General features: G+C 44.0%; 2 protein-coding genes and 1 long non-coding RNA gene across 3 annotated transcripts in view; 2 read left to right on the plus strand and 1 right to left on the minus strand.

Annotated features, from left to right (window-relative positions):
* The window catches only part of Shc4 (SHC adaptor protein 4), a 99,145-nt gene that overhangs the window by 41,023 nt on the left and 30,844 nt on the right, over positions 1–27,278 (minus strand). Inside the window, exons 3-4 of the mRNA XM_052723543.1 lie at positions 10,594–10,657; positions 8,698–8,817 (exon numbers count right to left, since the gene is read on the minus strand). Coding sequence (XP_052579503.1) covers positions 8,698–8,817; positions 10,594–10,657 — 184 coding nt within the window. The remainder of the gene's footprint in view (positions 1–8,697; positions 8,818–10,593; positions 10,658–27,278) is intronic.
* Positions 3,112–4,690, plus strand: Eid1 (EP300 interacting inhibitor of differentiation 1). Its single transcript, XM_052723545.1, has one exon. It carries the CDS (start codon positions 3,169–3,171, stop codon positions 3,634–3,636), a length of 468 nt encoding a protein of 155 aa, XP_052579505.1. The 5' UTR covers positions 3,112–3,168; the 3' UTR covers positions 3,637–4,690.
* LOC128100843 (uncharacterized) lies at positions 17,453–23,548 on the plus strand. Its single transcript, XR_008214968.1, has 3 exons — positions 17,453–17,876; positions 20,380–20,500; positions 22,681–23,548. It is a non-coding gene; the product is annotated as an uncharacterized LOC128100843 (long non-coding RNA).

The raw sequence follows: 27,278 nt of genomic DNA on the forward strand, positions 1-27,278 counted from the left end.
TAACGTGAAATATAACCTGTCAAATTAATGAGCCCCAAATTATTGTTTTATTTGAGATATTAACTTGCTTGTGTTTGGAAAACCAGTGCAATACAAGGCAGTACAAGAGCTGATTTGTAGGGGTTAATTAGTAGACGGTTTCAAAGGTTCATCAAAATACCAACTGTGCAACTACTGATGAATCCTGATGGCAGAACGGTGTGGCAGAACCCATGACCTGGACATATAAGACAGCCAACACATCTGCTCCTAGACGGGCATCCAACGAGAATTGACGAAATATGTGCAACAAAATGGATTCTCGGGAAATAAATAACCATTTAAAATAGCCCTGAATTAGAAGCAGTCCCAAAGGTGACTGTTGTGATACTCAAATAGTAGACTACTTACACTGTAATGACATGTTTGTGAGGTTAGAAAAAAGAGTCAAAGACAAAGAGTAAATTAATGTATTGCTTAATTTATGAACAATGGCAAAGATTTTATTGAAGTATTTGCTTAAAGTCTGTTCAGTGCTTATTCACGAGGCACAAGAAAGGGGAAAGTGATTTTCTGGGGTTCACAAATAGCTCCTTTTTCTTCTGGGTAGTAGATGAACAAATACATTGTTTGTGATAATTAAACCACACACATTACTTGGGCACTTTTCTGTATAAATATTTCAGTAAGAACAAAATCAACACGCAGGGATCATATATCAATAATGCTCATCAGAAACTGAGTTTAATGGGCAAAAAGGAAGATTTCATACAAATATGCCCAAATATAAAACCAGTAAGAATCATGTAACACTTTAGGGAAAATGTCATTGAAAGGTATAAAAAATGACCTTTGGCAGAAGAGAAGGTAAAAATTATGTACCGGTCAGAGGATAGAGGGGAGAGGTGTGAAATGCTGTCTTCTGGACATGACAGGGCCATTGCCCCCATGAATTCACAGCAGCTGTGGTTATCCTCACAATTCATGCATGAGATCAAGCTAGCCCAAATTCCAGCATTGGTAGGGAAGTGCTCTCAAGGCCAGACGCCTAAGTGAGGAGCCATTGGCGGGGGATAGGTTCTGGGAGAAGAGCCATTCTTCTCTGGAGGGATGGTGACTGGTAAGGTGCCCATTCTCCAATGAATGGCCCCACATTCAAGCACAGATGGGCAGCACTAAGTGGGTCATTAAAAAACAAAACAAAAAAAGGGGATATTAATTTTGGAGGGGATATGACATGTTGGGAGGCCTGAGGGCAGTTGGTGGGCAGAAAAGGGGAATGAATGAGATCATAATGTCATTGTATAAATGTATGAAATCCTCAAAGAATAAAATTTAAATCTGCTTAAGTAAAAGGATATATATCACTTTATGGATATGAAGGCGATATTATTATAAAGATGTCAATGATTGTCCCCTAAACTAATTTTCAAGTAGCATGAAATTCTATTAGAAATTCTACCAGTCATTAGTGTAGCTTTTTAAGCTGCTTAAAAAATGTATATTGAAGAATAACTATGAAAAAACAGTCAGGGTATTTTTTTCAAACAAGTGGACAAGGTTTACCTTGTGAGGTAGCAAGGCATATTACTGAAGTTGGAAAAGCCATCTTAATAGTACAAAGAGAGAGAGGGAGGGAGGGAGAGAGAACTTGTTTGATTACATTAAAAACTAATTTTTAAAGTTTTATATAAGACTCCTTCAGCATACAGACTCAAAGAATATATGTATAAAATGAAAAAAGTATTTATACATTTTCAAAGAATTCCTACAAATCAGCAAAACAAACATAAAGCAAGGCCCGTTAATGCATTGAAAGAAAGCAACCGTTCCCTATACCTACTGAAAGATAACTGTCCTCCAAAAAATTAAAGCCATGGGAGGATTATAAAGATACAGTCAGGGCTGAAGAGCTGGCTCAGCAATAAACAGCATCAGCTGCTCAAACTAAGGATAAGAATTCGAGTTCCAGCACCCACAGGGCCGTGCACAACTGTGACCTCATTTCCAGGAGATCAATGGCCTCTTCGGGTCTCCGCAGGTGATGCACACGCATGACACGTAGACATTACACGCAGGCAAACCACCCATACACATAAAAGAGAACAAATTGATAAAACTGAAGTTTAATTTTGTTAATTCAATACAACAACAGAAGACAAGGGTGTGGATATTCTCAAACACTGCAGCTTAAGTTTGTAGAGCGACTGTGGAGCGTTATTACCTGTGTTTATTTAAAATATGCATAGCCTATGATCCACCTTTCCTGGTCCTAGGAAAAGTGGCTTCCGTTTCCCCATTGTGTATGAATGCGCACAAGCGGAAACACACACACACACACACACACACACACACACACACACACAAATAGGCCAAATTCAGTTTATTCAGGGGGAAAAAAAAAAACGGAAAGCTGAATTTTCGCACTGCGCAGGCCGGCGGGCGAGGTGGCTTTGAAATGATGCTCGGTAGCGGACACCCTGATCTCGGGATGCTGGGGAGACAGGGTAGAGGAGGGAGAGGCGGCTGTCGGTCCCAGAAGCCCGGGGCTCTCGGGCTTGCAGCGACGTGAGAACCGCGACAAGGAATTTAGAGCTGGTCTGCAGGGGGAAAGGTCCAGACCCCGCAACAGCTTCCCGGAGCCCGGTCCAGAGCCGGGGGTGGGGGAGGGGGTGTGTGCGTGCGTGTGTGTGCGTGTGTGTGTGCGTGCGTGCGTGTGTGTGTGCGTGTGTGTGTGTGGTGGTGTGTGCGTGTGGGGGGGATGTGGGGGGGATGTGGGGGGGGTTGGGGGCAGCTGGCGGGGCATAGAGCTCGCGCACGCGCACCACGCCCACCGCGCGCCAGGCCGCCTTACCCGCCTGCGCACGCGCGCCAGCCTGGCACGCGCGCCACGCCCGCCTCCTCGACCGCGCACGTGCCCCGAGCTGCTCCCCCCGCCCCGCACGCGCACCACGCATGCCCACTCGCCCGCGCGCGCACGCACGCACGCACTCCCGCACGCGCACCACGCCCGCCCGCCCGTCTGCGCACGCGCACCACGCCCGCCCGCTCCTGCCAGCCACGCACGAGCGCCCGCCCACTTGCCTGCGCACGCGCACCACGCCCGTCCGCGCGTCCATTCTATCTCCGTGGAAGGTCGTTTTTTTTTTTTTTTTTTTTTTGGCCTGGCTGAGTTGAGCGGCTTCCACCATGGCGGAGATGGCAGAGCTCTGCGAGCTGTACGAAGAGAGCAACGAGCTGCAGATGGACGAGGGCGATATGGAGGTAGGCCGCGGGGCTCGCGGGCCGGCCCCGGAGGAGGGCCCCATGGAGGAGGAGGCCGCGCCGGCCGCCGCCCGCGCCCAGCGCGGCCTGTTCGCCGAGGCTGGCGCAGACCTGGAGGGCGACGAGTTTGACGATTGGGAGGACGACTATGACTTCCCGGAGGAGGAGCGCTGGAGCGGCGCGATGCACCGGGTGTCCGCCGCCCTGGAGGAAGCCAACAAGGTGTTCCTGCGAACGGCGCGAGCCGGTGATGCCCTGGATGGCGGCTTCCAGGCGCGGTGCGAGAAGAGCCCTTTCGACCAGCTAGCGTTTATCGAAGAGCTGTTTTCGCTGATGGTTGTCAATCGACTGACCGAAGAGCTCGGGTGTGATGAGATCATCGATCGAGAGTAAATGCTGGCGAAAGAGGAGGAAACTACCAGAGAGGGAGAGATTCAACGTTCTGCTGTTTTTGGGTTCATTCCAAATAGTTTCGTGCAACAACAAAAAAATAAATAAATAAAAACGGTTTTTGTTTCTCGGAATAGAAGACAAGACAGTGAGTGACCGTGCGGTTGTGGAAAAGGAGAATCGAGGAAGGAGGGGCTCGGCACAAAGCTCCGGCTCAGACTGTTGAACGAGATGGTTTTCCCTGCGTTGGAGAAGAGCTTTCCTGTGTTAAGCTTGTAAAGATGGCTTTGCAAGAGAAAATCGTGACTGCCAATACAAGAATCTAATTAAAGAATGAGGAAAAATACATCCGCAAGATATCTTTGATTCGAACTGAAAGCCTGTTGAGAAAACTTTCCAAATTCTGCTTTTTGGTTTATATAAATCAGTTATCAGAAACTAAATTTGAGATTTAAGATTGAGTATCAACCCCAAAGGATAAGCAGAGTGAATATGTGTGGTGTACAAGTGTAGACGTGTTATCATGTGTACTATTATCTTAAAATGTGTTATAAAAGCTTCTGGAATTTTGACTGCACATGTATCTTCATGATTTATAAAGCTACTGTGATCTGTAATTTGGAAAAGTCCATTGTGGTGATTTTTAAAGTTTAAAAAAAAAACCAGGATGTCTTTTTAAAAATGTTTTAAGTTCATGCATTAAAATGTATGGGAAAGCCCAAAGACAAAACTTTCTAATACCTTTTATACTAGGGAAATTTTGCTTGCTGTTTTTTACCTCGACAGATGGTAAGACTAGCTGAACTTCATATTGTAAGAACTGTTTGTGAAAATTGTCAAGTAAAAGGAAACCCTACCTGTATCTATAAAAGATTTTATGAGCTATTATGCTGTCAAACTTTGAAGGATTTAAACCTGCTCAGAAGTCCACATGGGTACCTGATACTCATATTCTCTCTCTCTCTCCCTCTCTTCCTTTCTCCCCATCCCTCCTTCTAATTATGCTTGTTAGTCCTTATGCACCAGCATTGGCGATAATAAATTTTCCTGTTCTGTGTGTTTTGTTTTGTCTAATAGTTTGCATACATACTTTATACAAAATTATTTTACAGTGTGTGTCATTGCATCCACCCTAAGATTTAAACAGACAGTGCTTACAACGTAAAGTGAACCGTTTGCAATTACCTGACAAATGGATTCTGAGAAGTCAAGATTAAGTAGACTTAGGAATTTTCTGAAAGAATTGACCAGCTTACAGAAACCTGCTCGGTGTATATGTTGTTGTGGGTTATTTGGTGAAGATGCTGAAGTTCCTTGAGTGGTAATTGCATCAAAGGCCATACCAAGAAAAAGGATGTATTAGCACATCTTTTATGATGAATTAAAAAGTCCTGAATGTCCCTATGTCACAATGGCAACATAGGACAGTAGGATAACTCTTCAGGTTTTTGTGGGGGTTTTCTGTTTCATCTTGTTTGGGAGGCTGGGCTGGGGAGATGGCACTGGGTAAAGGCACCTGTTGTCATACAGCCAAACCTCATGACCAAGTTTGATCGCAGGAGTCCATATGATGGAGGGAGAGAAATAACTCCACCAAGAATGGACCTGTTAGTAATTTTAGACCCTCCTCTGGGGTTCTAGTCAGTCACTCCTGTTCCTCCATGGTACCTGTACATAATTCTCCGGTTGCATGTGGTTTCAATAGGTACTAAAATACATGAAAGACATTGACTGACATGGGAACTCTGTTTATGTGACATTTGGGAGATTGTCACCCATGTTAGGATGGGACCTTTTGGTAGTGCAGCTATAAACACTTCAATGAGTAACCAACCCCTTAGCCCTCTTTTTTACTCACCCAATAAATTCACTGGCTCACTGGTTGGATTTGGGGGAATCACTTATTTGATTTATTGGTGTCTATTTGGGGTAAATAGTCCTTTGCTCATCCTCTCCCCTGGAAAAGTAATACAATGTCCATAAAATTGAATATGTTTGTGTTTGGGGAGCAAAGTGTATCTTGAAAGTTAGAAGACGGAGCCATGCATTGGTATTTCTTTGTATTGTTTTTTAAATTTGTATGTATTTACTTGTGTGTCTATGGGGAGGGTGCCTGCTGAAGCAAGCAGATGTAAAAGGATAGCCTTCAGAAGTTGGTTCACTCCTGCCATGTGGGCCTGGGAATCAAACACTTAGTAGCCTATCTCTCCAGCCCGTATTCCCTTAAATTTAATAACCTTTAAATACTTAGTCATTTTCTCATGCTGTGTCCATGAGGACTCTTCTCCACTGGTTTCATCCCTTGAACATTTTAACTGGTCTTTTCATGGTATATATGAAACATCTCAGAAATCTGAGGCCCCTGCTCAAGGTTATGCAAGCCATCACAATGGGCAGGGGAGTCTAAACAGCCCAGCCAGAGCTAGTTGTGAGTCCTCATCCGTCCTGGATGGGCTTTTATTTCTTCACTGGTGCAGCTGCCTCTGAGGTCATCCACGCGCCTATAAATAACCCCTCCTCACCCACTGTCCTGTAAGTGGACTCAATAAACTTACTGCCCACTAAGCTAGATTTCGGTGGAATTGATTGTCCTGTCATCGGTGCCTTACCTGGAGCAAACATGTTTGTTGACAGATCCCCCAGCAAAAGTCACACAACACAGCTCTTAACTGCTATGGTTAAAGAAGGATAGTGAAGAGAAGAAAGAGACAGCCTGGGTGGTGCCTTACCACCATGTTCACCACAACCCCATTGTTCAGACCCCCCAATCCAGTTTAATCTCCTCATGGAAAGGGCCGTTAGAAAACAATTATTAGCCGGAGGTGGTGGCATACACTTTTAATCCCCACACTCAGGAGGCAGAGGCGGGATCTCTGAGTTCAAGGCTAGCCTGATCTACATAACAAGTTCCAGGACTACCATAGAGGAGACCCTGTCTCAAAAACAAAAAGCCAAACAAACAAAAACCGTTTATTAGATTCTGCACATACGGCTGTCACTATGGTATCTCTAGCTTTGCCTCTTAAAAAACAGTAATTGGAGTTGTTCAATGAGATGTCCTCTGTAAACACAGTGAGTCTCCATGGTACCATATGCAAGTAAAACCAGAACTGCGTGTACATATACAAACACCTTGAGGTCAGAAAGGATGAATGAATGAAATTCCACTTGTGTTGCATCTTCCACATTGGCCCCTCAAAACTATACAGCCGTTCACCCACTATAGGTATCACTGACACTTGGATAGACAAATCAACACCCAACTAAACAGGACTATTAAGTTATTTCGTATTTAACAGTGTCCTCTGAGGTAGTTTATACTACTAAATGAGCTGTGCATTTCATCATTAGAAAAAAGCAGCAATGAAGTTGTTGACAATTTTACATATGCTTTTGCCCTCTTGAGCACTAGGAATGTATCTGAAAAGGCCTTGGAGAAAGAATGAGTAAGCAATATTGGGCACCACATTGCCAGCATTGTGCTAAGTGATTTGCATTCATTACCTCCCTTCATCCTCTAAATAACCTTATAACAGCAGTCAAATGCAAGAAGACTTGTAAATAGGTACTGTGACCCAGAGGTCACCGATGAGGAAAACTGAAGCTGAGTGATGGAGGGAAACTGTCACCAAGTGGCAAAGTGGTCTCAAGGGTCTTAAATGCTTTGTCATTACCAGTGAGATGGAGCCATCCACGAGTCCTTGGTAAGCAGCCTCTGTTACTATATATTAGACAGGGAGCAACATCAGGCTCCGGCAAGTATAAATAACCCGGCATAAGGATCTTACATTGTAGTTCCCAGGCCTATTAGCCCAGTGTCTGTGCATCTTCTACACTTGTTGCAGTAATGTGCTTCTCTAGTGAGTCACATCTGCAGGAAACCCAGGCAGACCATAGCATTATAAATCAAGAAAGGAAAATAATGTCCACATTGTCACATCTCCAAGAGCTTTTCAACTAAAAGACCTGGAAGGTAACATTTTCTGCACAAATTTCAGTTAGCTGCTTTTGCTTGGGACTGTTCTCTGAGCCAAACTGCCTCCATCTTCAAGAATTTAGCTGTACCCATTTGCAAAAGATCAGTCAAAAGACTTGAGATCCCCTCACAAGTAGGAGGGACAGGGAGGGTCACGGGACTGTCCTGGGACCCTCAGCAGAGTATCCAGCCACTCCTTCCAACCAGTTGAATGCAATTCTACCCTAACTGAATGTGGTCTTCGAGAGGGGCTTGAACTCCATAAGGTGGGAAGAACTAGGGACAGGGCTCCGTCTACACAGCCATAGGAGAGTCACCATCCATGCTGGGTGCAGATTTTTCAGTGTTTTGTTGTTTTTGTTTTTGTTTTTGTTTTTGTTTTTGTTTTTTTGTTTTGTTTTTCGAGACAGGGTTTCTCTGTGTAGCTTTGCGCCTTTCCTGGAACTCACTTGGTAGTCCAGGCTGGCCTCGAACTCACAGAGATCCGCCTGCCTCTGCCTCCCGAGTGCTGGGATTAAAGGCGTGCGCCACCACCGACCGGCGACTTTTCAGTGTTTTAAGGCCATCCGTGCTCCTGCCTGGAAGCCTTCCCCTGTGCTTCATAAGGGAGCCAAGTCCATCAGTTCTCCAGGGTAAACTTGAGGCGACTATACAATTTGTCAGAGGGACCTCTTGAGAAGGGGAGGTAAATGTTGCCTAGTCTCCCACCTGTGGAGAAAATTCTCATAACACAGTAACCTAACACCTTAACCCCAACACTACCTTTGCTCTTTGTCCTTCATCTGACCCCAGTCCAATAACCACGTCAGGGATATTAATTGGCAAGCACTATTAGCTATGTCCTTTTGTCTTCAGTTCTTTATACAGAGCCAATCAGGTGTAATAAGTGGTTCTGTAGGCAGTTAAACTCCCCAGCAATAGTTAGTAACGCTGTTAGGAACTCTAATTACTGAGTGCATAAATCCTGGACATTTTTTTCCCTGTGTGATTTATTAAATTGTAAGCACACTCTGACATCTTATTCTTCTACTAACTACAGACATCCAGGAAAAAATAATATACTAAACTATAATCCCTGGCTACCTTACCTGTTGGTTGTCAAGATTCATCAGTATGAGGCTGCATGTCGAAACGGTCAGTTTTATATTCATTCCTGAAAACTGAAGATTGCTTTTGCCAAGAACCGTTGACAGGACCTTAACGGGGGCCTTTAAAGATAACAAAACATGGCTGTAAGTTAAGGATGTGCACCGCCTCCTCTCTGATTTCATATAAACCAAATGAGCTGGATTGGTTGTGTGGTAGTACTTCACAGAAGCCGTGGTTCTTCAAGTGATATGTGGATATCAAAGTGCATGCGTCAGAACCCACAGCTCCAATGCATGTTGCACCAGTGTATGCTGCCTAAAACATCTTGACACAGATTAGAAACGACGTCATGCTATGGCCACTGCAGCATTTCACCACACTTACAGAGTTTCTGCTCTTATGAAAAGTAGTGGTTTGAATACAGAAGAGAAAAAGACACAGTATTTTCCAACTATCGTTCCTTAGCATATTGGTATCAAGTTATTATATCTTTGTATTGCATTACATTACAATGTTGGATTATGAAAGATAGATTGCTGTTGGAATCATTCACTTGAGTTTCATAAAATATCATTAAGTGAATTTTGGCTTGAGATTAGGTCAAAATGTCAAAGAATTTCTGAAATGGCCCTAGACATACTTCTGCCACTTAGTGCTATGTATTTATATGAAGTGACATTCTCAGTCACTTCAATCACAAAATAAAATAGTGATCAAATCTGAAGAATGTATAAGATGTTCTATATCCTGCATTATCAAATATGCAGCCAAAATTTAACTCTTTATATGAAAACAAGTAAGCACATTCTCATTAGTAAGCAAATTTGCTTTCATCATTAATAAATGTTTTCATAAATCATATGTATACCAGACATATGATTTTTATTTATTATTATCATTTTATGTGTGTTTCAAAGTGTGTTTATGAATGTGGGCATGTGCATGTCACAGCACACATGTGGCGGTCCAAGAACAACTTTCAGGAGTTGGTTCTATCCCTCCACCGGGGGATCCAGGGACGGAATTGAAGTCATCAGGATTTTTGGTGGCAAGTGTTTTTACATTCTGAGCCATCTCTCCAACATAGAGAATTGTTTTACAATAAATCTCTTATGTCTTGCTATCAATAAATGTTTGGTTTGTGTACTTACACCTCTACAGCTATGGAGTCATGTAAACTCTCAGGCTGGGGATCTCCCAGCTAGCTGGCTCAGTCTGGAAAAATTCAAATTCAAGGACCCAACTTCCACCCTCAGAACACACACACACACACACACACTCACTCACACACACATACACACATGTGCACACACACATGTGCGCACACACACACTCACACTCACACACATACACACACTCACACACACGTGCACACATGTGCACACACAGACACACACGTGTGTGCGCGCACACATGTGCGCACACACAGACACACACACACATGAGGGTTGTACGTGCTTGTAATACCCACACTGGTGGGGCAGAGACAGATCCCTTGGGCTCACTGGCCAGCTAGCCTAACCTACTTGGCAAGTCCAAGGCCAGTAAGAGACCCTGTCTCCAAAATAGATAGATAGATAGATAGATATATAGATACATAGATAGATACATTGATACATAGATAGATACATAGATGATAGATAGATAGATAGATAGATAGATAGATAGATAGATAGATAGATAGTGGAGGGAGACCGAGCCTCCACAACCACGGGCACACGCGTACACCCACACCCACACCCACATTCAAACATGCACACACATACATAAAATTCTCAGGCAAAAGGGGGCCACAAATAAAAACTTTAAAGAAGCCCGAGAATAGAGTGATCGCTTTTATATCATTTTGCCATAGTTAAATTGACATAAAACAAGAAGCTCACATAAATATTCACCTTTCGCTTTTTAATGGCTCCGTGGGCCCCAGGGACAGCGTCACACAGGCGGCTTATTGCTTCCCTAAAGACAGAAACCGGAGAGAGTCTGAGCACTCTACCTGAGGACTGGAAGAGATCAAGAACAGTATTCAAAAGAGTACACAGAAAGGACAGTGGTGTGGCTGATATAACGGCTTCAGCTCAGTCCCACACTAGAAGGCACTGTACTTGAGTTTTCTGCAGTTCAAACCCAGGAAGACTTCACAACACTCTAAGACTGAAAAGTTATCTTACAAGGAGTCCTGTGATTCACTTTATTGCTCCCCCCCACCCCCCACCCCCCGTCCCCCTTTGGATTTTCAGATTTATTTTATTGTGATGTTGATTTTTAAGAAGCAAGGAGAAACCGTTTTCTTGGAATAAATCACAATTCCACCCTGAGCAAAATCCTCACCATGGTGTTGTGACTAAAGGTCATACTATTTCACCACAAAAGACGATTAAATATGAATGAACCTGACACGAGAAGAAGCTTATGAGGGATGGGAAAGCATTGAACTTCAAGGTGGTCTCAAATGGAGCCATATTGACTCAGCTACTGTTGCAAGCCATTGAACTCCCATGTAATCTCACAGAGCAGAAGAAAATCAATTTCAAGTCCTCTCCTTTGCTAATTTTCTGACCTTACTGTATACTGTGCTTCCTGAGGAACAGGCAGCACTATTAATAAATAAGAGTTGCCGTTAATGGAGGTGCTGAAGGAGCAGGCGCCTCCTCCCCGGAAGGTTGGTTACGATGAGAAGCTTCTGGTCCAGGGTTGAACATTCATAACCAACCAGGCTTTCCTTCTATAAGTGGAACACCCAGGCTGTTCACAACACAAAGGGAAAAGATCGTTGTTAAAATTAACGAATTCCATCTGTACATACATACAATGATGTAGTGCAGCTTTTTAATATATTTTAGGATGATTTCAAAGAAAGGTAAGAGCCATCAGAGCAAGACTGCAGACATGCTTCTAAAAAGCCAGCTAGGACAGGTTGGAGATCCGTGTTCTAAAGAATATTTTGTGGAAGTAAGCAGAATTTCCAAAGATTCTCGGCATCGTTTCTACAGAACATGTTTTGGCTTAGAATCTCTGGTTTTCTCTGAATAAATGAAACTTTCTTCCAAGGCATTCTTCTTCTTTCACATAACTACTTTCGCAATTCACCAAAGGAAAGAACTGCTCTTTGGTTTAGTATTCTCTTGGGAGGCCACATTTATTGTTCCTCCAATATCCCAGTCTTTATTTTCTGGAATTAACTGAAGGATGATGCAGAAGGTTGTGCTTTCTTGCTTGACTGTTTGTTTGATATTTTAGTCATTTAAATGATTATTTGAATTGATGAGATTCTTATAATTGGTCCAAGTTGACCTCTGGTATCACTAAAATAACTCATTTATGCTCCTTACTGTATTGATAGAATTCGATAGAGTATTTTAAGAAATGGAAGACTCTACTCCCTGGGAGCCATTGGGAATGCCGGGTAAGTGGTTTGAAATAACAATAGAAACAGTGATGGATGATGATGCTGCCACATAAAATAACTGCTAGTTAGCATTAAATCGTTACTTTCTATAGTATCTTGTATTTTTACAAAGTGCTTTCCCAAACACTCTGATTCTTGTACATCAACTGTCAGTATCATCTAATGAAATTAGCATTGTGAATCTGACTTGAAGGGAATGGGCTCTTTCAGAAGGTGAACCATCCTGCCAGAGTGGAATTGGGATCACAGACACAGAAGTATGAGCAAAGACAAGTGGGCATCCAGTACTGGATGAAGGGAGCTCAAGCACAGCGCTGGAGCCTGGTGTGGGAAGCTGAGGGACAGATTACCGTTAGAGGCCAGATAGCAACTGTGTTAGGGTTTAGTTCCAACAAAAAGCAGCCCAAGACAATATATAAACAAGTGAACACAGCTGTGTGCTAATACAACTTTATTTTTAGGAATAGGGGCTGGCCAGGCCATAGTGTGCATCCCCTGAATTAAACCACTTACACAACAATAGAAAAGCTTAGTCTTAGAAAACAAAGCTGGGTATGGTAGCTTCATATCCTAGCACTCAGGAGACTTAGCCTGGAAGAGCTTCCGTTCTACACCAGCCTGAGCTACAAGCAAGTCTTTGTGTCAAATGACAAAAGAAAACAAAAGGGGAACATGTTCATATTCATCGTGCTTTTAAAATTGAAAATTAAAAAAAAAACTACAAGATATCTCATGCACATTTAAATTAGGGAAAAAAAGAAAATACAAAATTGGTTTTTAGGAAAAATGGGAAATTCTAGTTCAAACATATTTATCTGTTGTTAGGAACCTACCAAATTATTCTAAGGGGTAATTTGGTAAAATTTGACAAATATTGGGCCTGTAAGTTGACTCCGTTAGTAAAGTTATTTACTGCGGCCTGAGTTTCATCCCTGGGACCCACATGGTGGAAGGAGAGAATCCACCCCTACAAGCTGCCCTCTGACCTCCACATGGTGGAAGGAGAGGATCCACCCCTACAAGCTGCCCTCTGACTTCCACAAGTACACCAGAGCACGCACGCCCTCACACACATACCCCAAAAGAAATCAATGAAAGTGTAAAACATTTTAAAATAACAAATACAAAGTTTGCCAAGAGTTTGATGGGAGAGAAAGTGATTGAAATAGTTGAATACTGTGTATGTAACAGAAACTCTTTAATTAATACTGACCCACAACCAAGTGATAGATAAAATGTAAAAGCTAGATACTGCGGTCTGGGATGTTAGGTATTCGAGCTACAGAGGAACTAGGGGGAGAATCACATAAAGCAGTGGGGAAAGGGTAGATGTTCAAATGTGACAGGCTGGTTACCTTCATCCTGTACAAACAACATTACAGAAGGTGCTTATGAAGTTATGTGACTGTGCTGCCAGCCTGGGAGCCCAGCACTTGATCACTGAGACAGAGGCTGGGAATTGGCAGCCAGCCTGGGCTACGTAGCAACATTGTCTCCAAAATCCAAACAAGCTTACAAACACTAACTTGGGTTATTTATTGGCATTTGTGACTTAGGGTTTATTATTTCTCTTACTTTTAAATGTTTATTATGTATCTTAATTTTTATGGGTGTGTGTGTGTGTGTGTGTGTGTGTGTGTGTGTGTGTGTGTGTGTGTGTACCATGTATATGCAGAAGTTCACAGAGCTCAGAAGCAAAAAGACATCAGATCCTCTGGAACTGGAGTTACAGGCATTGTGAGCCACCATGTGGGTGCTGGGAATTAAACCTAGATCTTCTGAAAAAGGCTTTCCTCATTCTTTTGAGGATGGCTACAGTCAGAAACCTTCACACCCTCAGAAACTACAGGAACCTCAGTTGGCCTAGGCTATGTGAATGTACCTTGCACGAATATTCTTGCCAAGGGTGGGAGAAAGCTAGCCCACCAAGAGCGCCTGTACTGGGTAGACCACTGCAGCACCCCAGTAAGAGCTTGTCACCAGTTGAGCCATCTCTGGATTATTTCTTGCTTCAGATTCTATTGTATTTAGATATAAGCAATATAAACAATGTTTTACTTCCATTTGAAGTTGGTTGGATAAACAATCTTTTAAAAATAGTTTTGGTGGTTGTTACTTGTTTCGTTTGGGTTCTGTTGTTTTTTTGAGACAAGCTTTCATGGTATAGCTCAGGCTAGCCCTGAATTCCTCTCTCCAGCATGCTGGAATTAATGAATTGCCCCCCTTGGCTAGGGTTGCTTTGTTGGCCACTCTCTGATCTGGCCTCTGAGTGCTTCAACTCCGGTCTCACCAACACAATTTCAAGGCAAGTATTTGACTCCATTTTGTAAAGAGGAATCGACACTTGAACAAATCCAAATTTTACCGTTTTCTGATAAGGCAGCGAATGATGCCACACTTGGCAGGGAAGAAAGAGAAGGAGCTTCCAGCTCTGGGACTAGAGCAATGTGTGCTGGTTGCTCTTTGCTGACAAATGCCCCCAACAGAGAGATGGGTCTACACTCTGGACAGCCCCTTACTGCAGTGAGGCTCAGATAAGCTGCTAAGAGAAAAAATGGCTGCAGCGGTCTACCCAGTACAGGTGCTCTTGGTGGGCTAGCTTTCTCCCAGCCTGGGCAAGAACATTCGTGCAAGGTACATTCACACAGCCTAGGCCAGGTGAGGTTCCTGTGACTTCTGAGAGTGTGAAGGTCTCTGACTATGGCCATCCTCAAAAGAATGAAGAGAGCCTGTGCCTTTGTGTCTGTGAACTTGGCTTTCACAAATACGTATTTTTGGATGTATGTGATGGCACATACCTACAGTTTCAGCTCTCATGAGGCAGAGACAGGAGAACTGCTGAAAGTTCAAAGCCAGCCTGGGCTATATAGTGACTCTCTGTCTCTGTCTCTGTCTCTGTCTCTGTCTCTGTCTCTCTCCCAAAGCAGACCTATTGTACAAACTTTATTCAAATTTAAAAGACCAGTTTCCCACCCTGGCCTCCCAGAAAACATTCTAGACATTGCTTCCAAATAACGTTTCACATTTCTGCTTTCTTTGCTTGATATCTGGGCTAACTAACCCAGCATCCCAGTCATGGGAGACAAAAGACCCCGCATTTGGGGCATTTTGTTGCTTTTTTTTTTCTTTTCCACAAAGATCTTTTCTGTCCCTGAGACGGAGACCAAAAAATTAACTGTAACATTGCCAAGGATGAGTGTGACTCTCAGTGACTTTGGGAGCCTCAGCCACACCCCAAGCCCAAGGCGTTGACTAGAAAGGCAGTGGGGGACAGGAGAGGATCTCTCCCAGGGCCCAGAGTGCCAGGCTGTCTTCTGCCTGCCCACCCGGCAGTTGCCTTTAGGAGCTGGGGCTGGGACACACACACACACACACACACACACACACACACACAGAGAGAGAGAGAGAGAGAGAGAGAGAGAGAGAGAGAGAGAGCCTGCCTCTGACCACAGCACCAACAGTGGCCACTTTGTTCATTGATTCTCCACGTGAGAGGGAAGGGGAGTGTGGGCTGATGTAAGGGGATGAGAATGCGGCTGAAGCTTTACTGTTGAGACTGCAAAACTCCGCCCACGCCAGAAGACAGAAAAAGAAATTTTGCCTATCTCCACAAAGTCCAAACTAATCATCCCAACAAAGCCATCTTTCTTTACAGACTCTGCCCACTGCAGGACTTAAGTTAGATTTTATTTTTTCCTATGTCTTTAGCCCTTAAACAGTTGTCCTCCTCTGGGAGCCATGTTGCCTAGCAGTCCTGTCCCCCATCCCCCATCCCCCCCTCCGCCCCCCCCTCCCGACACTCCCCCGCCCCCACCCCCACCCCCGCCACACACACACACACACACACACAACAACTTCAGGCTTGTAAGACAGTAGCACGGTCCAGACACTGCAGCACTTTTCATGGGGGAAATGCCATAGAGCAAACCCTTTGCCTAGTGAAAATGCAGTTCTGCGGTAAATAGGAAAGCCAGAAAGTAAGTATGGGGTGGTGGGGTGGGGGTGGGAACGGATGGACCCCAGGTAAAGGACCCAGTGGGAATCATTCAAGGATCTTTACCACCCCGGTAGAGAGAGACAGATTATATCGCCCTCCGCCTCAGTTTTGTCTAGGCCAACAGACATGAGACTCAAATTTCAGTCATAGCAAGAGCCTTTCCAGGTTATTGTCAAAAATAGTCAAGTCAAATAAAATTGCCTGTAGTCCCCAGGGGCATTCCCTGACTTCTGATCTACCCAGGAATCCTGAAACAATGGCTGGCCATGCCCCCTGCAGCCTGTGATTGCCTTCACGTGTGACAACCAGAGGCACTCCCTCCACATCCATGCCTCCTTAAGCTGTTGGGATCATCCCCAGGGAAACGTGAAATCTTTTCCTACAGAACATCAAGACTTGGCGACCCATGTGTTCAGTTTTGTTCAGCGTGGTGAAATGAAAGACAGGCTGTGAAAGCCCACAGACAGGACACTTTAGAACGGAGCCTGCCTTCACGGCCCTGGGAACACAATGAAGGCAGTCAGGGCCCGCAGACCGGGGAACAGTGGAAGGCTTCACACTCCCTTTGTGCCTTTATCAAGGGGGCATCACCAGCACCCCAGGAAGGTACACCCAGCTCTTAAAATATATCCTTTCACTTTAGAAGCTGGCCTCCCTGGTCCCAGAGCAGTAAATAAAGCCTTTCAGTGTGCCCAGCATTTACCCTCGAAAGGACTTATCGCCCTACTCTGTCCACTTGAATTGAATTATGCTTAAAATCTGATTCCAAAGAGCATTTGCAACCGAACCCAGCTCATTGTCCGTGGGTTGCTCTGTCTACCCTGGTGTTCTCTTTGGGCTTGGATGCAAATATAGTCTCATGAATCACACTAGAACCCAGTGGAAAACCCATTCTCTCCTAAGTAGCGCATTTCCCCACGTCTCTCAAACTAACCGACAGGATGATGTCTGGCACCCCTTCACCATGATTTCTTGTAAGAGATTCACGTGGCTCAATATTTAAACACCTACACCCACAAACCGATGGCTCACAGGGTTTGCAAATGGTTAAACTTTGTGAAAATGGCAATAAAGAAATGGAGTTGGTTCAAGCAACAACAACAACAAAATTGTCAATCCAAAAGTTTTCCTTTACTTTGGGATATGCTGGGCCTCCTTAAGACAACTCTGCTTTGCATAAAATATTTAAAATATTATGAATCTTCGTCTTTTTGGATTTAGCGGCTGCACTGACTTGCTGTGTGACTGCTGACATCATGTTTCCTGGTCTCCGGGTGTGGCAGTTCTGGCCTTGCACGTAGGAGCACTGATTTGATCCCTAGCTCTGCAGAAACGGAGGGAGGCAAGAGCTTAATTTTAAAAGGCAAAGTCAGCTAATTCAATCAGCCACTTTATTTACCCCAATTCATTTAAACGGTGAGCATACACTTCTAAAAATTAGGCCTATCTTCAAAGAAGGAAGATTTAGCCCCGGTTAATCTTGCTATGGACAGTTTGCCATAGAGATGTCTGTGATATTTAGAGACAGCAACTGATGGAATAGATGGGTAGCTTCTGTTACGTCTTCCTTTTTAAAGCATGAGCTCTCCTAAAAGCAAGGTTGGCATATCTGCCACAGACATCGTGTGGGAGCCTCCACCGTTTCAACGTGTGCATACGTAATCCTGAGAGGAGTTGCTAACTGGCCTGGCTGTTTAAGTCCACAATGGTAAACAGTGGGAGAATAGCCCTGACCTGCGCATCTGCCAAGAATTCATATCATAGCTATTCAGGTAAGTGTGACTGAGCTGAGATGATCTTAGCCCACTAGCAGCTGGTTCAAGTGCAGATGTCTGGAGCCGTTCCTAGAGATATTAACTTTGCACGTCTGAGCTGGGACCTAGCAACCTGCAGCTTAACCAGCTGTGAAAGCACAGTTCACGGCCAGGATTGAACAGCGGATGAAACTTTCTCTTGGCCACACTGCACAGGATGACTGGTTCTGCTCTACAGCTTTGACCAGATGGCTGTATTTATGGATATGAAGGAATTAGGGTACCTAGAGGCTAGGGTAGGGAGGGCTGTACTGCCTTTACATTTAATGATAGTCCATTGTGGAGAAAACCTGCTAGGATGGATATCTGGCATGATTCTCCCTTTAGCTCTTCCCAGCCTGCTCTGGGAGAGGGATTTTATTTTAGGTCTTATGACCCTTCCACACACAGGTGGTGATGGTGACCTGCACTTTCTTTTACCTAGCAGCCTGGGGGCAGACAGGCCTCCATCTGCCCATTCAAAGGCTTGCAGGCATTAAGCCCTATTCCTTGACTGTGGCTACACAGAGCAGAAACACCAGAAAGTGTTGGCACGCACTGCAGACCGAATCTCACCTCCAGGCATTCTGATTAGATTAGTGCAGGATAGGTCTGCAGGCCTGTGAGGTTTTTGTTTGGTTCTTTGCTTTTGAGACAGGATCTTATGCTACCAAGGCTGCTCTCAAACTCACTATAGCTGAGGTTGAACTTGAATTCCTAATGCTCCTGCCTCTGTTTCTCAATTATGGGACTACAAGTTTTCAACTCTCTTCCAAGTACTTCCAACAGAGCCTTAGCTGAATAGCATTCAAGGGCAGCAGTCTACAAACATTTTCTGGAAAAGTCTAGAAAGTAAATATGTTAGGCTTTTCAAGCCAGACAGTCTGTCACAATTCTGCTACTATGACTTTAAGAACAGCCATAAGCAACATATAAAGAGTAGAAAGGCACAAACATCACGCATCATTTTAATACCAACAGCACTCATGGACACTCTTACTTAAATTTAATTTCTACACAGCACAGAAATATTTTTCTGATTTCTTTTCAACTAGTTAAAAGTATCCAAAGCACTCTGGGCTAAGAATGTGGCAAGATAAAACTCAGGCAGGAGGTCAAATTTAGCTCACAAGGTCAGAAGAGAGGGTTGGATTCCTTGGAACTGGAGTTGGATGGTTGTGAGCCACCTTGTGGGTGCTGGGAACCAAACCCAGGTCCTCTACAAGAGAAACAAGTGCTCTTAGTCACCGAGCCATCTCTCCACTTCCATTCTGTTTCTTCTGTGTGGAATGGTAGAGCAGGAAACCATTTTTGGGAGGAGGAGGGCTTTAGTATCAACTAACTTTCTTTTCTTTTTTTTTTTTCTTTTGGTTTTTCGAGACAGGGTTTCTCTGTGTAGCTTTGCGTCTTTCCTGGAACTCAGTCTGTAGCCCAGGCTGGCCTCGAACTCGCAGAGATCCACCTGCCTCAGCCTCCCAAGTGCTGAGATTAAAGGCGTGCGCCACCACCGCCTGGCCCAACTAACTTTCATCAAGCTATATCACATACATGATGCTACAGTGTAAGGCTCATAAGGATTCAGGAGTAAAACAGAAATATAAAATTATAGAAAATGCTACAAGGCACCCAAGTGAGGAGCTTAATGTCTCTCATCTTGCTCCCATGATAATGAGGAATGAGGAAGGCTGGTTAAGTAGATGTCCATTCAGACAGAGTTCACACTCCAGTGGCCTTTATCAATATCTGTGGACTTGAACAAGTTTCTAAATCTCTCTGTGTGTGGTTTAAGTGAGCATGGCCTCATGGCTCATAGATTTCAATTCTCAGTCACCAGGGAGTGGCACTATTTGAAAGGATTAGAAGGATTAGGAGAGGTGGCTTGGTTGGAGGAAGTGTGTCCCTAGGGGTGGGCTTTGAGGGTTCAAAAACCCATGCCGAACCCAGAGTCTCCCTCTCTCTCTGCCTGTGGATCAGGATGTAGCTCTCAGCTACTTCTCCAGGACCACACCTGCTTGCATGCTGCCGCCATGATGATAATGGATTAAGCCTCTGAAAGTGTAAGCAAATCCTCAATTAAATGCTTTTTTTCATAAGAATTGCTTTGGTCATGGCGTCTCTTCACAGCAATAGAACAGTGACTAAAATAGTGTGCTTCAAACCCTTAAATATATAAAGTAGAAGTTAATAGTGCTTTGAACAGTGTCTCAATAAATGACATTTTCTTATTTTCATGGCTACCTTAAGACCTGGATCTAACCTTTGTACAATGCCCAATAACTGGGTGTGTGTGTGTGTGTGTGTGTGTGTGTGTGTGTGTGTGTGTGTGTGTGTAATGGGACAAATTCTGCCTACTGTCCAATCATAATAGACAATACAAGTCTTTTTAAAGATAGATCATGTACCTGATTTCCTTCAGGTACCCCATGGCACCTAGCAGGCTACGCTGGAACAGCAATGCATTCAGGGTCTAATGTAATTTCAGCATGTCTGTGACATGGATACAAGGCACAACCCTCATCTTCCTACAGAAGCCAGAGACTAATCCACAACTTGACACAACCTACAGTCACCTGGGAAGAGAGTATCAATCATGTGATGATCAGGTTGGTCTGGGGGAATGTCTGTGGGGGTCTGTTTTGGTTGTTAATTGATACAGGAAGACCAAGCCTGTTGTGTGTGGTGCCATTTCATGGGCCAGGCCCTGATCTATATAAGGGTAGAGTAAGCTAGCAAGTGTTTATTCTCTTTCTGCCCTTGACTGTAGATGCGATGTGACTAGCTGCCTGACCTCTCCAAAATGATGGACTGTAACTTGCACCTGTATGGCCAATAAAACCTCTCCTCCTCATGCTGCTCTTCAGTGTGTCTTATCACAGCAACAGTATGGATGCTAAGAGAGCCCCTTAGGGTGGATATACTAGTTCTCTCCAGTGCTGGAATGTTTGCAGCTGGTGATTCACAACTAAGTTCCTGTCACAGATATTGCCCTGTCTGAGATGTCATCTTACTCATGCAATTGTTCCATCTTCACAGAGAGCAGATATTGGACAATGCCTAGACACTGTTTCAATTTAACACTGAAGGGCTAGTCAAGTCCCAGAACTGTCCATCGAGTCTGTGGTGACCGTGTTCTTCACCCACTACCTTTACATAGACCTGTTCCCTCAGTGTGTCAAGGGATAGCTTCAAGAGCCCCCTACAAAGTTCTCCATCTACCTGAGACCCAACGAAGAGCTGCGGTTACAGTCCTCACATTTGCAAGCACCCTCACCCCATGCTGTCTTCTTTCCCTCCTAAGAATTCATGCTACCACAGCAGAGTCGACGTAATTTTCAAGAATAAATCATAATAAATTAAAAGACCCTGCTATGGTTCAGACACCCACAAAATGCACAGCTCTCATATGTACAGCTCACTGATACATCATTAAAAGGGACTAGGGACATGTATTTATCCTACTAGGCAAGGCTCAGAGTTTCTGAGAGGAACAGCAGCAGGAAATGAAGAAGCCTATCATTCCGGGAGATGCACTAACTGGCTTGCATCTTCTTTGGCCACAAGCTCTCTATTAATCAAAGTAAGGTCTTTCTCTGGATGCAATTCATGTTTAATGAATTCTAGAGGCCTCTTAGCATATGTCTCTAAAAAACCATATCACTAATTTCTGTCTATGTAAGATGTTGAAGAATGAAGACCCACTATTCTCACATCCCCACTACACCCATTCGGTCCTATAAACAAAAAAGCCCCAATGGTTTTAAGATTTTCTAAGAACCATCTGTTCCAAAATAAGGACTTGCTATGTGACACACAATCTAACTGGAGACCTCATTTTCAAATCACTGGATAGGCAGGCGTCCCTTACATCTAAGTCTCAAAGTGTGGCCCCTGAACCAGTAGCATGGGTGTTACCTGTGACCTTAGACATGCAAATTCCTGAGACAAAACTTCTGGGGACATGCTCCAATATTCTGTTTCTAACAAGCCCTTTTATAATAGTTGAGAATGTCTGTCTAAGGCTATTTTTCCTTCTCTTTAGTCAAGATTTGGAAAAATAAACACTAAAATATCCTTGGCTGCAGATCTCCAAAACCTTGTGAAGGTGTTTTAGAGAGAGCTCACACATGAGGAAGGAGTCTGACATTTGAAAGCCAGGTCCAATTCCAACTGAGGACTAAATGTCCTCTTACTCTGTCACATCTGGCTTTTAACATTTTCCTAAGATTTGTCTCCTAAAATTTTCTCCCTTGGAGGTAGAGCCGAAGAGTCACCAGACAGGGTTTCCACTCTTACCCTCTGTGGACATGTGAACCGCCCTTAAGATTCACATGCCTGTACACCTCAGAAGGTGCATGGGTATCACGATACTCAGTAACATTTGGCTTATGGATGTTAGAGTTTATGCTGAGGAAGATGATGATAACAGAATCTACTAATTAACAAACTTCTGGCCACTGTTTGATAGCTGGACACCCCATCTTGTCCCTTCACAATGGAAAAGGTTGGGGCGCAGCCTGTCACACTCAGACTGAGGAGTCACTCTCGTGCTCACAGCCACATTTCCAGACCTCGAGTCCATCAGAACCACACTGAGGATCTGTGGTGCACTTATTCTTTTCCTTTGCACAAAAATACATATGCACAGCACCAACAGGCCAAATGCTGGGTTGAACAGCCAAGTACCTGAGCAATTTCCCAAGGGCTCATTATCCTAGAATTCTGGCTCACTTTAAGATTCCAGATCCTGTGAATTAGGTTCTCTATCTTTTTTGCCCTTTTCTAGCCATGAATGACCATGAAGCTTTAAGAACTCCAGAGTCACTTGAAGATATGAGAGTTAAGACCAAAATTCGTAAATATTTACTGATGGTTTGAATGAGAACTGCCCTCATAGGCTCATGTATTTGAATGCTTGGTCCCTAGTTGGTGGACCTCTTTGGAAGGGTAAGGAGGTGTGGCCTTGCTGGAGGAGGTTTGTCACTGGGGGTGGGCTTTGAGGTTTCAAAAGCTTACACCAAATCTAGTCTCTCACTCTCTGCCTCCAACTTGCAGATCCAATGTAAGCTCTCAGCTACTGCTCAGTGCCATCCTTGGCTGCCTGCTATGGTCATGGGCTCACCTTCTGAAACTGTAAGCAAGCCCCCAAATAAATGCTTTCTTCTATAAGTTTCCTTACTCGTGGCGTTTCTTCCCAGCAACAGAAAAGTAACTAAGACACCTGCCAACTATGTCCCAGACATGTGGGTGGCTCCAAACTCAGAGAGAACCCAGAAACTCAAGGAGTGGATAACCAAGTGCCCTGATAGCTCCAAATAGGAGCTCGGGGGGGCTGTCCGTGAGCCTCAGTGGCTGAACATGTGCTTTGCATGCCCAGATCCAGGATTTAATCCACAATAAAACACAGAGATTTGTTTCTGAAGAACTGCCTTGAACATCTCACTGAAGTCCATTGCTAGCCCCTTGCTCACTGCCCTGAGCTCTCCCAGTACTTGGCACCCTTCATTTGCAACTCATATTTCAAAGTGAAACCCGCTAAGCTTAGTCAACAGGCACAGGATTAGCCTACTTTGGGGCTGCAGGGACAGCTAGGAGGCAACGGCTCACGGCATCAAAGTTCTCAAGACAGCGGGTTGAACTTGCAGGGTCACTGCTCTAGAAAGGGAGAACAGAAAAGGAGTGTGATGTCAGTCCTTCTGGGTTATAATCCCTGCTCCCTTACTTGATACCCCAAAGTCCTGCCTTTTCTCTGTGCTCAAAGATTCCCACCCTGCCCCTCATGGAGTAGGGTAGGGCAGATAAGCCCTCATGTGCAGCCTGTTGCTATCAGCTAGAGAAAATGAATCTTAAGCCAAGACCTCCAAAGGGAGCACTCGTCACCCAGTCTCGGACAGCTCTCCATTTTCCCGCAGAGAACCCGGTGAAACTGACGCCCTTCACTGCGAGCCGTTACCTCCTTAGCTGCCTCTGGATACCCACAGTACGATGATCCTGTGCTGTTGGCTTAGCATGGCTGGTTTCATTCTCAAATATGAGTTACAAATGTGGGGTGCTAAATACTGGGAGAGGGCAGGGCAGTGAGCAAAGGGCTAGAGGTCCCACACTTTGGAGTTACTATGTACCGTGATGATGAACCCAATGTGGTATGGTGGTTTGAATGAGAACGACCCCCCCCTGATAGGCTCATATACTTGAATGCCTGGTCTCTAGTTGGTGGAACTGTTTGGGAAGGATTGGGAGGTGTAAGCCCCCAATTAAATGCTTTCTTTTATAAGTTGTCTTGGTCATGGTGTCTCTTCACAGCCATAGAACAATGACTAGGATACATGGCCTCTGAAATTTTCTTGAAGCTCAAAATATCAAGTTCTGTTCTTCAGGATGAAAGCCAAGCCTTTCCCACCAGCCCTCCCCTGGGATTACCCTGTTACATCTGTTCATCCTTCACCTCCAGGCAGGTTCCCACCTAGACCTGTATGATGAGGAATCCCAAGTAGAGTGAAGATTGGTTCCTCTGTCATTATGTAGATAGTTAATTCAGGGGAGGTGGACTTTATTTACTAATGACTTGATTCCTGGTTTATCTGTTTCTTGATTTAGGGCAAACTGAGGTCTTTTGTTTAATTTTGTTTTTAAAATTGTGGGGAGGGCATTTTTCTCTAATTTTTTTTCAAACTTTTATTGATTCTTTGTGGATTTCACATCATACATTCTGATCCCACTCATCTCTCTGCCTCTCTGAATCTGCCCTCTACCCTTGCAACCTCCTCCTCAAATCAAAGCCAAATTTAAAAGTAAAACCAAAAATCAAACAATACAAAGAAACAAAACAAAACAAAAACAGAAATTAAAAAAAAAAAGGAAGAAGAATCTTATCGTAGAAGCTGTAGTGTGGCCTGTTGAGATACACAGTTTACCCTTCAGTCCATTCATCTATACTTGAAAGTGTTCATTGCCATGAGTCAAGGCCCCTGGTTTCTGCTATACCACGATAATGAGCTGTCATTGGGGCTCCTCTTGGACATCCTGCTGTTGTCCTGTGTCATGGAGACTCTGCCATTTTGGATCTGTAGGTTTGTCTCCTTCACATGCTCCAACAGTTCATAGATTTGGTGGGTGTTGGGGTCGGGCCCGCTCATAGCCCTGGCTCTGGGCCCGGGTGGTAGCTGGGTTGGTCAGCCTGCTAGCCTTCATGGGGAGGGCATTTTTATGGAGGAGAGAAAAAGACCATACTGTCTGCGACATGCTTTTCCCTTTCCCTTTCTCTCTTTTCTAATTGTTTCTGTTTTCCAGATATTTGAAGACAAATGTGACTGCGTCTCTGCTTCCTTAATAATCTTATTTCTCTGTACTAGCAGGAAATGCCTGCTTCCTTGCCCTTTCACACTTTCTAACAATTCCTTAACACCTGAGATCTGGGCCGGCATCAGGGCTAGGAGCTGGGGTAAGAATTATGAGGGAGGGAATGGAGAGATGGCCCAGAGGTTCAGCTCAATGGCTACTCTTTCAGGGACTCTGGTTTGATTCCCAGCATCCACGTGATGCTTCACAGCTATCTGTAACTCCAGTCCCAGGAGATCTGATCCTTTCTTCTGGTCTCCACTGGCACCAGACATGCACATGGTACACAGACACAGACATGGAGACAAAGAAAAACAAGTTTAAACAAGGCAAAAATGAATGAGAACAGAGAGGAGGAAGCATTCAGAAACCGAGACGGGAAATAGATGCTATAGAGAAGGTGAACCATTGTCTTATTCTGATCACATGAGAGGGATGAACAGTTTGCTCAGGGGCTTGATGCGACTCCAAGATGCCCGTTTGCCTGGCTGCATTGGTCCTAATGTCCCTGGGAGAGGGAGACCTAGAGGAAAAGATTTCTGGACTCAGATAGAATGTTCCTATCCTAATAAAACACAGGGTAAACCTATTATTGTATACTAACATCCAAGCTCACATCCACATGGAGAATGTCTCCAGAAGACCTGCGTTTTCAGAGAAAATTTCAAAAAAATTACCATTACTTTCAGCAGTATGTGAAACACCCTAAAAAAATTTTTTTGGTTCTATTTTTGTTTTGTTCTGTTCTGTTTTGTGTTTTTGGTTTCTGTTCTGTTTGGGTTTTGTCCTGCTTTATATATTTTGTATTTTTCTATTTCGGTACACAGGGTTTCTCTGTGTAGCTCTGGCTGTCCTAGAATTCGCTTTGTAGACCAGGCTGGCTGCCTGCCTCAGCTTCCCAAGTGCTGGGATTAAAGACGTGTGCCACCACCTCCTGGCATAAAAGTAATTTTTAAATATTTTTTTAACACAGGTTTCACTATGTAGACCAGGCCAGCCTCAAACTCACAGAGATTAGCTTGCCTCCCCGCTGCTGATATATGAAGTTGTTATTATTGTTGTTGTTGTTTGCTGGTGGTGGTGGTGGTGGTGATGATGGTGAAGGTGGTAGTGGTTTCCTTCTTTCCTTTTTGTTTTGTTTTGGTTGGATGTTTGGATGGTTGACTGGTTGGGTGGGTGGGTGAGTGGGGTTTTTTGGGGGGAGAGGGGAGTGCTGAGAATCAAATTCAAGATCTTATACATATTAGAACAAGTAGTAGCCACCCCTTAGAATATATTTTTTAAAGCAATGTATGGGTAGTAACTAAGAGTATAAACTATACTGTTCAGAGCAAACTAGTAATACAAATCAAAAGCTTTCCAAACTTCTAACTATTTGATCTAGTCAAGACAACAGAGACAGAAAGCAGAAGGGTGGTTGGCAGAGACTGTGTGGGTAGAGGGGAAGGAAGTGTGGAGTTAGTGTTTAATGGGGGAACACGATGTTATTCTGGGGAGATGAATGCATTCTGGGGGTGGATGTGAGTGATGATTATACAGTAGTGTGAATCCACATATAGTTCCTGAACTTAAAAGATGGTTAAAATGGTAACTTTGTTTTATATATTTAAGCACAATAAAAAAAAATGCAGTGCTAGGAAAATGTTCACTGTGGTAGAGGTATTATACAATGTTGTTTATATGTTTGTAATCTTGTGTATAGAAGTAGAGGCTGGAAAGATATTCTGAACACAAGATGATAATAGATATCATCTCTGGGTGGGATTATAAGCAGTCTTTCCTTTTATGCGTTTCTTAATGTTCTAATAACTATTCAATATTTGTGTAATTAGGAAACAATAAAGTTTGGAAGCACTCTGCTCACAGGTCTTTCTCTTGAGCATTATTTAGAGCAATAGTACTAGTTGTTACCTATAAGCACACTGTATTGTTACTTCCTTTTAATAGTCTGTTTCCCACCTCGAATGTTAAGTTCCACAGGAGCAGACCATTGTCTTACTCAGGCAGGACCCATAATGCTTAAGCAGTTTTGAGGCCCTCTGTAAA

Source organism: Peromyscus californicus, unplaced genomic scaffold (assembly GCF_007827085.1).
Source record: "Peromyscus californicus insignis strain IS unplaced genomic scaffold, ASM782708v3 Scaffold_7__1_contigs__length_154581171, whole genome shotgun sequence".
In the NCBI taxonomy this organism is placed as follows: Eukaryota; Metazoa; Chordata; class Mammalia; order Rodentia; family Cricetidae; genus Peromyscus; species Peromyscus californicus.

Excerpts from the sequence above, each read along its gene's own strand:
- Eid1 (XM_052723545.1), top strand. The coding sequence starts at position 3,169 with ATGGCGGAGATGGCAGAGCTCTGCGAGCTGTACGAAGAGAGCAACGAG.